A 12,732-nucleotide genomic window follows, 5' to 3' on the forward strand; every position below is an offset into this window, starting at 1 on the left:
TGGTTGGGAAGTTGTTGGAGTCGATTGTCAAGGATGAGGTTACTGAGTACCTGGAGGCATATGACAAGATAGGCAGAACTCAGCATGGTTTCCTTAAAGGAAGATCCTGCCTTACAAACCTATTGCAATTTTTTGAGGAAATTACCAGTAGGCTAGACAAGGGAGATGCAGTGGATGTTGTATATTTAGATTTTCAGAAGGCCTTTGACAAGGTGATGCACATGAGGCTGCTAAACAAGATAAGAACCTATGGAATTACGGGAAAGTTACATACGTGGATAGAGCGTTGGCTGATTGGCAGGAAACAGAGAGTGGGAATAAAGGGATCCTATTCTGGTTGGCTGCCGGTTACCAGTGGTGTTCCACAGGGGTCCGTGTTGGGGCCGCTTCTTTTTACATTGTACATCAACGATTTGGATTATGGAATAGATGGCTTTGTGGCTAAGTTTGCTGACGATACGAAGATAGGTGGAGGGGCCGGTAGTGCTGAGGAAACAGAGAGTCTGCAGAGAGACTTGGATAGATTGGGAGAATGGGCAAAGAAGTGGCAAATGAAATACAATGTTGGAAAGTGTATGGTTATGCACCTTGGTAGAAGAAATAAATGGGCAGACCATTATTTAAATGGGGAGAGAATTCAAAGTTCTGAGATGCAACGGGACTTGGGAGTCCTCGTGTAGGATACCCTTAAGGTTAACCTCCAGGTTGAGTCGGTGGTGAAGAAGGCGAATGCAATGTTGGCATTCATTTCTAGAGGAATAGAGTATAGCAGCAGTAATGTTGAGGCTCTATAAGGCACTGGTAAGACCTCACTTGGAGTACTATGAGCAGTTTTGGGCTCCTTATTTAAGAAAGGATGTGCTGACGTTGGAGAGGGTTCAGAGAAGATTCACTAGAATGATTCCGGGAATGAGAGGGTTAACATATGAGGAATGTTTGTCCGCTCTTGGACTGTATTCCTTGGAGTTTAAAAGAATGAGGGGGGACCTCATAGAAACATTTCGAATGTTGAAAGGCATGGACAGAGTGGATGTGGCAAAGTTGTTTCCCGTGATGGGGGAGTCTAGTACGAGAGGATATGACTTAAGGATTGAAGGGCGCCCATTCAGAACAGAGATGAGAAGAAATTTTTTAGTCAGAGGGTGGTGAATCTATGGAACTTGTTGCCATGGGTGGCAGTGGAGGCCAAGTCATTGGGTGTATTTAAGACAGAGATTGATAGGTATCTGAGTAGCCAGGGCATCAAAGGTTATGGTGAGAAGGCGGGGGAGTGGGACTAAATAGGAGAAAATGGATCAGCTCATGATAAAATGGCGGAGCAGACTCCATGGGCCGAATGGCCGACTTCTGCTCCTTTGTCTTATAGTCTTAACTTGCAAGTTGAGTCGATGGTGAGGAGGGCAAATGCAATGTTAGCGTTCATTTTGAGAGGACTAGAATACAAAAGCAAGGATCTAATGTTGAGACTTTATAAGGCATTGGTGAGATCTCACTTGGAGTATTGAGAGCAGTTTTGGGCCCCTTATCCAAGGAAGGTTGTGCTGATATTTGAGAGGATTCACAGGAGGTTTATAAGAATGACTCAGGGAACGAGAGGATTATCGTATGAGAAGAGCTTGATGGCTCTGGAATTTAGAAGGATGGGGGGGGTGCGGGATCTTATTGAAACATTGAATGTTGAAAGGCATAGATAGAGTGGATGTGGAGAGGATGTTCCCTATAATGGGGAAGTCTAGGACCAGAGGGCATAGCCCCAGAATAGAGGGACGTCCATTTAGAACAGACGAAGAAGAATTTCTTTAGCCAGAGGGTGGTGAGTCTGTGAAATTCATTGCTACAGGTGGCTGTGGAGGCCAGGTCATTGGGTCTATTTAAGGTGGCAATTGATAGATTCTTGATTAGTCAGGGTTTGAAAGGATACAGAGAGAAGGGAGGAGAATGGGGTTGAGAGGGAAAATGGATCTGCTATGATGAAATACAGTGCAGACTTGAAGGGCCGAATGGCCTAATTCTGCTCCCATCACTTATGAACTTATGGTCTAAAATGCAGATATATTTAATTATTTAAATTTAAATTCTCCAGCTACCACAGTAAGAGCTGAACTCATGTCCAGATCAATTATCCAGAACTCTGGATCTTAGACAATAATCTAACCACAACACTACCAGAATCCCTACAGGCTGAGAAGTGGGGAATATTCTTTACTCACAAGGTTGTGAACCTTTGGCATTCTCATTCTTAATCTCCATCCAGGCAAATTATTGCAATACACAATTTCTACCCACTGTGTGAACTAAGAAGCGGTGAAATCGAATGGGAAGGATAAAGTAACCAGCCGTGATCTTACACAAAGGCCAAATTTTCTCTTCCTGCTCAGAGTTCCTGTTCTTAGACAACCTTCAAGCCTGTTACGTTGCTCAGCCCAGGTTTTGCGCAATAACCGCAAGCCCTTTCAGTGCAGACTCCCTGGAAACCTTTACTACCTACCAGAACTGTTTGCTGCCTTGGCCCTGGGATATTAAACAGTGAGTTGGTTAGAAGGGTGGTGATTTGTGAAGGAGCAAACCACAAAGGAGATCAAGAGCAAGGAAGTTGCTGCAGATGGATAAAAAATCCAAGACTTCTTAGTGAACTGTGAGGCACCCCTGGGCTTGTGCTTGGGATCCGAATCAGGGTTCCTCTGCTAACATAAGCAAATGTACAGATAAGATTTCATTGTGATGCTTTTCCTGATGATTAAATCATGCACAGTTCCAAGGCTGAGTGAATATCATGGGCTCTCTGGGAGATTGTACAACCATAACTTTTTGAAAACCTACTGTCAATATTCTACAACCCATTAAATATATTCGCCTCAAACATCACAGCAATACTACACAGTGAAATCAGATAGCCACCATTCAAACTGCAAGAGGCAATAGATTCAGTGGATTAAAGAATCCATAAAAAAGCAACACAGTTGCCTTGCTATAAATCAGTTTACATTACTGCCCTGACTAGACCGTGTTGTACATTACCACCAAATTCACTTCGTGTGAAATCTAGAAATGATCATTAATTCACGACATGCTCACTAGAGATGCTATTTGGTAAACTCCAAGTTGCTATGTGTGAACTGCAATCAAAACACAGCAACACAAAAAGGCATGGGCATTTTCTTTAATCCTTCAAAACAGTGTGAAGGAGTACGTTTTTGTAACTTTAAGGTGCGGATGGGGGCTCAGTTTAACGTCTCATCTGAAAGTCAGCTTGTCTAACAGCACAGCATTCTCAGTGTACTGCTTGGACTTCTGTGTTTGGTCTCTGAAGTGGGATTTCCATTCACAAACCTGACTTAAAAGGTGAGAGGGCTACCAACTGAAAACAAGAGAAGTCCCCAAAACACATACACTCAGTGGCCACATTATTAGGTAGCTCCTGTACCTAATAAAGTACCCACAGAGTATATGTTTGTGGTCTTCTGCTGCTGTAGCCCACCCACTTCAAGGTTTGTTGTGTTGTGCATTCAGAGATTCTCTTCTGCACATCACTGTTGTAAAGTGTGGTTATCTGAGTTACTGTCGCCTTCCTGCCAGCTTGAACTACTCTGGCCATTCTCCGCTGACCCCTCTCATTAACAAGGGCACTCATTGGATTTTTTGTTTTGTTTTTCGCACCATTCTCTGTAAACTCTGTTGTGCATGAAAATCCCAGGAGCTCAGCAGTTTCTGAGATATTCAAACCACCCCATCTGCCACCAACAAACATTACACGATCAAAGTCACTTAGATCACATTTCTTCCCCATTCTGGTGTTAGTCTTACCAAATGGACCTCTTCTTCTGGTAATGTTTAATGGCAGTTGGCAGACCAATGTAAGGAGCATTACCGCCGCCTACTGAGCATCATTCAAGCACACCAAATACTTTTCTTCCAGAAAGTCTTCCCCAACATCCCTTTCACATTTGTGTCATTACGACCCCACTTAGTACTTATGACCATTAAAATCCCCTGACCATTAGCTAACAAATTTTTAGCATTCCATTGTAAGATAAAAACAAAATGGAAAAAAACACTAACAACCCTTCTCGGACCATTAACTAACAAACTTCTAGCATTCCATTGCAACAGAAAAAAAAGGGGAAAAAAAGCATCAACAACTTTTCTTTGAAGTCTGAATATTATTTACCCTTCCTTGTGAAGCATCTTCAATAACTTCTAGAGTTAATTCTTTTATCTCCTGATGTTTTTCTGCAGGTTTTAATACAATATTAATTTTCTTCTGTCTTACTTTTAGTTTGCACTTTACAAATTACCACATCTGCCATGAAAGTAACAAATTTTACTTTATCAACAATCAACGAATCCTTTGTTATAAAATCATGTTTTTGCACACTGACTGTAATCTATCTGTACTCTGGATATTAATAGGTCCCATTGACACGGCCTTCTGTACTTTCTGCAGAGCCTTTGCATATGTAGTGCCAATTTCCACCCCAATACACTGCACTTCCACAGCTTTCTTAAATACAGGACACCCCGCATAAGCAGAGCTATGTTCCCCTCCACAATTGCTACATTTTGGACTAATGCCTTCTTCACAATTACCATAATTATGTTCTCCAGCACATCGACAACACCACTTTTTACCCCTACACACAGCTGCTACATGACCAAACTTCTGGTACTGAATACATTTCAGAGGGGGCGACACATAGACTCAAACCATAAAATTCATATAACCAAAATTAACCCTATCTGGCAACATTTTTCACCAAATTTAATCAACACTAATAAGCTATCTAGAGACACGCCTGTGATTACTCCCTCAAATCATTGTCGTTCAACATAATTCCTTGGTGTTCCTTTTATTCCTCTCACAGCCTTTAACTGCAAAGCTAACATTGCTTACCATCTTTACAAAACACTAAGAGTGTCTTGTCTCTTAAAGGTTTTGCACCCACAATATCTCCTCATATTTTTTTTTCAAATTTTCAGTTAATCTAATCGCATTGATATCAGAAACAGGTCTCAAAACTCAGCAATACTTTAAACTCTTCGTTCCACCTTTTATTTAAATCCTGTCTTTTGCATTCATCACTGGACAATAAGTCACTACAATCCTCAATACACTGCTTATTTTTTCATTTCCCAGAAACCTTCCATATGCCTTCCTCCATACAACTCCTATCACCCAATACCATCTCCTGCTCACTACCTCAGTCTTCTTTGTTATTTCCTGACATCTCTACCAACCCCACCCCCCATGCCTGAGAACAGCTTCGAAGAGCAGCCTCAGTCCTTTGCTTTACTAAACTCGACATCCAACTGAAAATCCAAGTTCCCATCCATTCCAACTGAACCTCTTGACCATGTTTTTATGCATTGAGTAGCTGCCACATGATTGGCTGATTAGATATTTACATTAATGAGCAGGTATACAGGTGTACCTAAGAAAGTGACCGCTGAGTGTATAAGTGGAAGTGGCTTCATCACTCCTTGGGTCTAGAGGCATGGTCGATGGATGTGACTGCGGCAAGTCTCCAGAGCATTGCTGCAAACAGGATGGGAATATTATAGACCCTGTAGAGGGGTGGAAAGGACATCAAACTGGACTATGTAATATTCAGAATCATAGAATGATGCAGCACAGGAGGAGACCTTTACACCCACCTCTGTGTCTCCTTTATTGAGTAATTCAATTAGTTCCACTCCCCAAAGCCCTGCAAGGATTTCCTCTTGAAGGTTTTAGTAATTTCTCCTTTGACAACTGCTTCCATTTTTTCCTTCGACCGAAATTATAAAGAAAATTTAAAACTTCATTTCTTTAAAAATAAATATGTATCTAGAAGAACCCTATCAGAGCTATTAATTCAAAGCAAGAAGGGGTTACATTTCCATACCCTGATGATGTTCCAAAATTATTGGAGGACCTTACTATGCTTCCACAATGTGACAATGACCAAGACATCTATTCTAATGATGTTGATAAGAGGATAAATATTGGCCAAGACCCCACAGAAAACATCCCCTACTGCTGTACTTCAAAATAGTGTCCAAAATAACAAGTAGGGCCTCATTCAACAGCATAGTATTTTCCCCAATACCACACTGGAGTGTTGGCCTTAACTTTTGTACTCCAGTCTTTGGAGTGGGACTTGAACCCACAATCCCTTCTGTCTTATAACTCCTCATTGTTGTTTCATCCATTCCTAAGTACAGCACCTGAAGGGAAGGGTCTGTGAGACTTGTGAGGGGTTAGGCAAAGGGGTGGGAGAGTGCTGTGGAAATCAGGCTTGTCTATCTACTAACAACAGCCATATACAGTTGACCAATTGCTCATATTACCACAGGTGATGGAAGGAGCCAAATTAGGGAAACAAAAACACAAAATATGCTGGAGGAATTCAGCAAGGCAGCATCTATGGAGGGGAATAAACAATTGATGCTTCAGGCCGAGACCCTTCAGCAGGACTGGAAAGAAAGGAGGCAGAAGCCAGAATAAAAAGCTGGGGGGAGGAGGAGGAGTACAAGCTGGCAGGTGATAGATGAGATCAGGTTAGGGGGAAGGTGGGTGGGGGAGGGAGGATAAAGCGATAAGATGGGAAGTGATAGGTGGAAAAGGTAAAGGGCTGAAGAAGAAGGAATCTGGTAGGAGAGGACAGTGGACCATAGAAGAAAGGGAAGGAGGTGGGGCACCAAACAGAGGTGATGGGCAGGTGAGGAGGAGGGGCAACCAGAATAAGGAATGAAAAAAGAGATAATGAGGGAGGGGGAGAAATTACTGGAAGTTAGAGAGATTGATATTCATGCCATCAGATTGCAGACTACCCAGACGCAATATGAGGTGTTGCTCTTCTAAACTGAGTTTGGCTCATTGTGGCAGTAGAAGATGCTTTGGACAGACATGTCAGAATGTGAATGGGAAGTCAAAATGAAATGGGTAGCCACCAGATCCTGCCTTTTGCATCGGGCAGAGCGAAGGTGCTCAACAAAGCGGTCCTCCAGTCTTCCTTATTCTGTACTTCATCCCCTCCCCCCACCTTATTCTGGCTTCTGCTCCTTTCCCTTCCAGTCCTGATGAAAGGTCTCAGCCTGAAACATCAATTGTCTATTCCTGTCCATAGATGCTGCCTGACAGGCTGAGTTGTTCCAGTATTTTGTTTGTTACTGTAGATTTCCAGAATCTCTTGTGTTTATGTTCTCTTGATCAGGAGGAAACCTCCAAGAAGACAGCACATTCAAAGGTTCACCATCTGCTCGAGCTAGCTGGACTCAGAATAAAAAAAAATTCATTTTTTTGTTAATGAATTCTCCAAGGCATTCAGCTATGTAAAATTGGAAAATACTTCATCCCACTTGTTGCTCAACTCTATTTTTACAGCCATTTTGTTCCCTCCACCCCTCTCTACATTGCTGACCACTGTCAGTGGCAAATCCTCCAAGGGCCTTAAATAGGGAGACTGCAGCAATTAAATTGCTTAGCAAATTGGTGGTCAGGGCCAGCCTGGGAATGGGCATGCCTGATGGAATTCTGGAGGAGGGAATGATTCAGATTTCCAGCTTGCTGGTGATTGGAGATTAAATTTGAACTCCAGAGAACAGTGTCCTGTACAGCTTTGAAAACATGGAATTTTCACATGATAGCAGGAGCCAAAGTTACTGCAAGCCCCCCAGTAACACTCTGCAAGTCTCTGAATGTGCAGCAGCCAACTCCAAATTCTTTAAGCATTTTATATATATATTATGGGGGTACAAGCAGCCTTGCACCCCTATAATCCACTCCATCCTGTTTCCTCAGCTCTTTTAATTCATCCTTCGTGGTGTGGACATCACTGGCAGGATCCACCATGAATTAACTATTCCTAATTGCATCTGAAGTGAGTGGATTCCTGAGTTATTTTCAAAAAGGAACTTGCTGTTGGCCTGGAATTACATACAGGCCAGACTAGGTAACAACATAATTTATTCCCTGAAGTGAATCAGGTGGGATTTTTACAATAATCCATGTGATTACTGTCACCAGATTTTCTTTAAACCAGATTTGTTTAATTACTTGAATAATACTTTCTCCAGTGACTGTGGTGTGATTCAAACTCAAACATCTGGCTCAGTAGTCAAAATCTCTGGATGTAAGCCTAGCAACTTAACTTCTATGTTACTGTAGTTAATGATGACTGGAAAGTGGGACAGTGCAACTTCTGGAGCCAGGGCTTGCTGTAGCTGTGGTGCACTGATTATGCAGTACAGTTGAAAAGACAGCTGTGGCAAACAGGGATCTGATCCTTTCGGCTACATTTTGGTTTTACAAATTTAATTCCATCACACCTGCAATATACCACATCCAAAATAATAAATCTCACTCCGGTATTTGGAGGGAGGGTTTGGAAGAGGAATTGGAGGTCAGAAATAGTAACAGACTATAGGAAGAGAGTCAAGTATTTATCTTTGGAAGAGTGTGGAAGATGATAGGACTGGCGGTCAAGGGGTTAAAATGTAGAAATGTACCAGTATCCATTCACAGGCAATCTGTTAATTTGGAAAGAAACAAGAGATACAGAAGGCAAAAAAAAAACTCACTGTAGAAAACTCTTTAGACAAGTTGGACCTCCTGATAAACTTTTTAAAACATTTAAACTGGCTTGAACAAATTGAAAGGAAAATAAGCTGTGTTATAAGCAATTAATATGGGAACATTTGGCAGCTTTGATGTTACCCAGGCAATTCAAAAGTGAGTTTCCATGTGATGAATTTGCTGCTGCAGATCACTAGCTGTGATTGAATCTCTGCAGCTGTGTTCACAGTTGTCCATGCTGTTTGGTAGCCCTGCCATTCTTCCCATGAGCCTTTGTCCCAACACACACCAAACTTTGGCTCTTACTATAAATAACTGATCTACAAGCAGAGCTCAATTGTCATCTTCAGCCCCAGGAGTAATGCATTTCAGTCTAGTGCTACGTTCCAATTTGAATTCGATGGTTGTTAGCAAGAAAATCCAGGCCAACAAGACAAACACCACACTATTTGCCAGTTGATCATGAACACCTAAAATACTTAAGCAAAGTCACCTGCATGCTGACTGGTGTTTGCCCATGGCACTGAGCATCTGGCTTGCTATGTTGTCTTGAGGACTAACCATAGAAAACATCCTTGCATCCCGATGCCACTGCAGGAGCTAAGAAGAAGCCACTGCGGGTTAATTCTATCCATCGATCTCCACAGGTTTAATGAAAATAAAATACAAGCACATGACTACAAAAGCTGCTAAGTAATAGATTAAAACATAATTAAGAAGAAAACACAGAGTGAGAATATCTGAGGGTAATGAAAACAGGGAATTTAGGAAATGCTCAGCAGATCAGGCTACATCTGTGAAGGGCAAAATAGAGTCAATGTTTCATATCAAAGACTTTTAATCAGATGAATGTTCTGATGAAAGGTCATCAATCAAATGTTAATCCTGTTCTCTCTCTCTCTCTCTACAGATGTTGACTGAACTGTTGAAAGTTTCTAGTATTTCAATCTTATCTCAGATTTCCAGCATCTGCAGTAATTTTGCCTGTGCATGTCAAAAATCAGATATAAACATCTGTGTGGCCACTTCTCAGTGTTTATCGAGGAGGATGACAGGAGTTTACGGAATTAAATCAACAATGCCAAACTTCAGAAAATTTGTCTGTTCCAATAGCTAACCAAGTGAGCATATCAAATAAAGCAACATCTTACCTTGGATTCACATTTCTTGTGACTTGCTAACTTGCAGACTGGAGGAGAAAGAAAAAAATGTGTCAATCATTAAGGAAATCAAGTTCTAGATAAGATTGTAGACACTGTAATCGTTGGTCAATCACTTTTTCAAACTTTTCTTATTGTAAATTATAGTAATTTTTATGTATTGCACAGTGCTGCTGTCACAAATTAACAAAATTTCATGACACATCAGTGATAATAAACCTGATTCTTTCCTTCCCCCACTTCAGGTCTCAAACAATCTATTGGGTTTACTTTTCTGATTCAGGATTATTGGAAAAGAATCACTTAAAGCTATCAATATTAGGGCTGCACCGTTTCATATGCAAAGTGTCTATTTTAATATCGTCTCCCATGCCTGTTATACAATCAGGCACCCAATTTTCAAGTGTCTGTTGGGTTGAGACCTCACAATACATGCCCAGAGAGCAAAATTCTGAAGAGGCAGTAGCAGGGACCACGGAACTGTTGTTCTCACAGTGGCGCAGAGGCAGTACAAGATGGTGACTACTTTCGATCTGGTAAACAACAGGATCCGGTCAGAATCAATCCTAGTAAAACTGGCCTTCAAAACCCAGCTAGGGTAGACACTACGTACCATTTACAGTATGGAATTGTGGTCTAATTTAGTCATTAGCTCTGTAGCAGATCATAAATTGTCAGTGGAAGGAACCTCTCAGCTAGCACTCTGTAAATGTGGTTAGTGAGTTCATATTAAGGGTCATTATATGTCATTTCCTTTCTTTGTCTTGTTAATTAGAATTCTGCTCTGCTGTGTGTATGCCAGGTCTTCCTTCTGCCTCTGGCATGAGAGCTGGAAAACCAGTTTTCAGCTACTCACAGCAAAATTCCAGCGAGGGCCTCCTTATCTCTCCCAGGCCACTGTCTGACTGAAACAAGAGTATTGACAAAACTTGCAAGGTGGGTTCTGTCCATCCATGCTATTACTAAAATAGACCATTCCCACCCCTGTAGAGTCACACATCTCCACTTCTCCTTGCCTCCGTTGCTGAAATCCTCTTCCACAAGGGTCCTCTGATTCGTTTTACACAAGGCAACCCTGATCCTCTCCACTTCCTTCCTGAGCATATCCAGAATCCAGATGTGTGTACCTTAGCTCACATTGATATCATACCAGCCCCACCCTAATACCTAATGAAGAAATTCGCTGTTTAAAAAATTCTCACTCTTGCTTTCAATCCTTTGCATCCTTTCTCTCTCGCTAATCATTCTTACAAACCTCCAAGATCACGTTAAGATTCCAAGATCAAGCCTCCAAGAAGGCCATTTAATCCTGATTTTAATTGCTCCACTATTGGCTGCTCTAGAATCTCCTCCCAAAACTTCTTCACCTCTCTCTCCTCTTTAGAACTTCCCTCACTAACCAAGTTTCTGCTCACCTGTCCAACCTTCTCATGTAGCTTGACATCAGATTTTTTTTGAAAGTTACTCCCAGAGAGAATCTGGGGACATTTTACGATATTAAAGGTGCTATTGAAATGGATGTTGCCTTCAATGGGCTAGTGAAATTGGCAGTCTTCAGTATCTCTTCTTTTCCTCTCCCTTCAACCTTTAGTTGGTCTGTTTTTCCTGCCTCTTCCCTCTCCAAGCTTCCATTTGTGTCAATCAAGCCTCTTTGAATACTTGTGACTTTATAATTCAATGGTTTAGTGGTCTCCATTCTACTGATATAAACTTTAACAGTGTAAGCTGACATACCCTGATGTAAGTGCTTTGAGAAGTTGGTCATGGCTAGAATTAACTCCTGTCTAAGCAAAGACCTGGAGCCACTGCAATTTGCCTGCCGTCACAATAGGTCTACAGTGGGTACAATCTCACTGGCTCTCCACTCGGTCTTGGATCAGCTGGATAATAGCAATACCTTCCAAGATCTTCTACCCTCTCCTATCAGATTCCCCATCCTCCAGTCCTGCCTCTTTCACTAATTAACTTCTCAGCTCTCTACTTCACCTCCTTTCCCTCTCCCAGTTTCACCTATCACCTACTACCTTGTACTTCTTCCTCCCCTCCCCCCACCTTCTTATGCACTTCTCATCTTTCCTTCCAGACTTGATGAAGGGTTTAGGCTCAAAATGTCGACTGTTTACTCTTTTCATAGATGCTGCCTGGCCTGTTGAGTTCTTCCAGCATTTTGTGTGCATTGCTCTCTATATCCATGACCGTTTGGCTAGGCACAGCTCAAATACCGTCTTTCAATTCACCAGTGACACAACTGTTGTTGACAGAATCTCAGGTGGTGACGAGGAGACGTACAGGAGTGAGATAGATCAGCTGGTTGAGTGGTATCGCAACAACAACCTTGCACTCAACTCAACTTCAGTAAGACCAAGGAATTAATTGAGGACTTCAGGAAGGGGAAGTCAAGAGAACACACACCCATCCTCATTGAGGGGTCAGCAGCTTCAAGTTGCTGATTGTGTCAACACCTCTGAGGATCTATCATGGTCCCAACATGAAGATGGCTATACTTCATTTGATGTTTGAGGGGATTTGGTGTGTCACCAAAGACTCCAGCAAATCTCTACAGAAAGTATTCTGACTGATTGCATCGCTGGCTGTTATGGAAGCACAGGATCATAAAAAGCTGCAAAGAGCTGCAAACTCTGCGAGCTCCATCATGGCACTAGCCTCTCCACCATCGAGGAAATCTTCAAAAGGCAATGCCTCAGGAAGGCAGCGTCCATCATTAAGGATCCACACCACCTGGAACATGCCCTCTTCTCATTGTCACTACCAGGGAGGAAGTACAGGAGCCTGAAGACACACACTCAATATTTTAGGAATAGCTTCTTACCTTCCGCCATCAGGTTTCTGAATAGTCCATGAACCCATGAACAATACCTCAGTATTTTGCACTACTGTACTTATTTATTTTCTATATTTCTTATTGTAACTTACAGTAATGTTTATGTATTGCAATGTTTATGTTTTGCTGCCAGTAAACAACAAATTTCATGATGCATGTCAGTGATAATAAGCCTA

The 12,732-nt window shown here is 41.9% G+C and overlaps 1 protein-coding gene across 6 annotated transcripts in view; it reads right to left on the reverse strand.

The window, feature by feature from the left end:
* The window catches only part of LOC140191925 (tensin-2-like), a 262,781-nt gene that overhangs the window by 117,421 nt on the left and 132,628 nt on the right, over positions 1-12,732 (reverse strand). For all 6 annotated transcript variants that reach the window (XR_011883961.1, XM_072249806.1, XM_072249808.1 and 3 more), the window contains one exon: positions 9,706-9,743. Coding sequence is in view for 2 of the 6 variants with exons in the window: in XM_072249806.1 (XP_072105907.1) it covers positions 9,706-9,743 (38 nt within the window). In the remaining 4 variants the exon portion in view is untranslated. The remainder of the gene's footprint in view (positions 1-9,705; positions 9,744-12,732) is intronic.

The sequence above is a fragment of the Mobula birostris genome, chromosome X (assembly GCF_030028105.1).
Source record: "Mobula birostris isolate sMobBir1 chromosome X, sMobBir1.hap1, whole genome shotgun sequence".
In the NCBI taxonomy this organism is placed as follows: Eukaryota; Metazoa; Chordata; class Chondrichthyes; order Myliobatiformes; family Myliobatidae; genus Mobula; species Mobula birostris.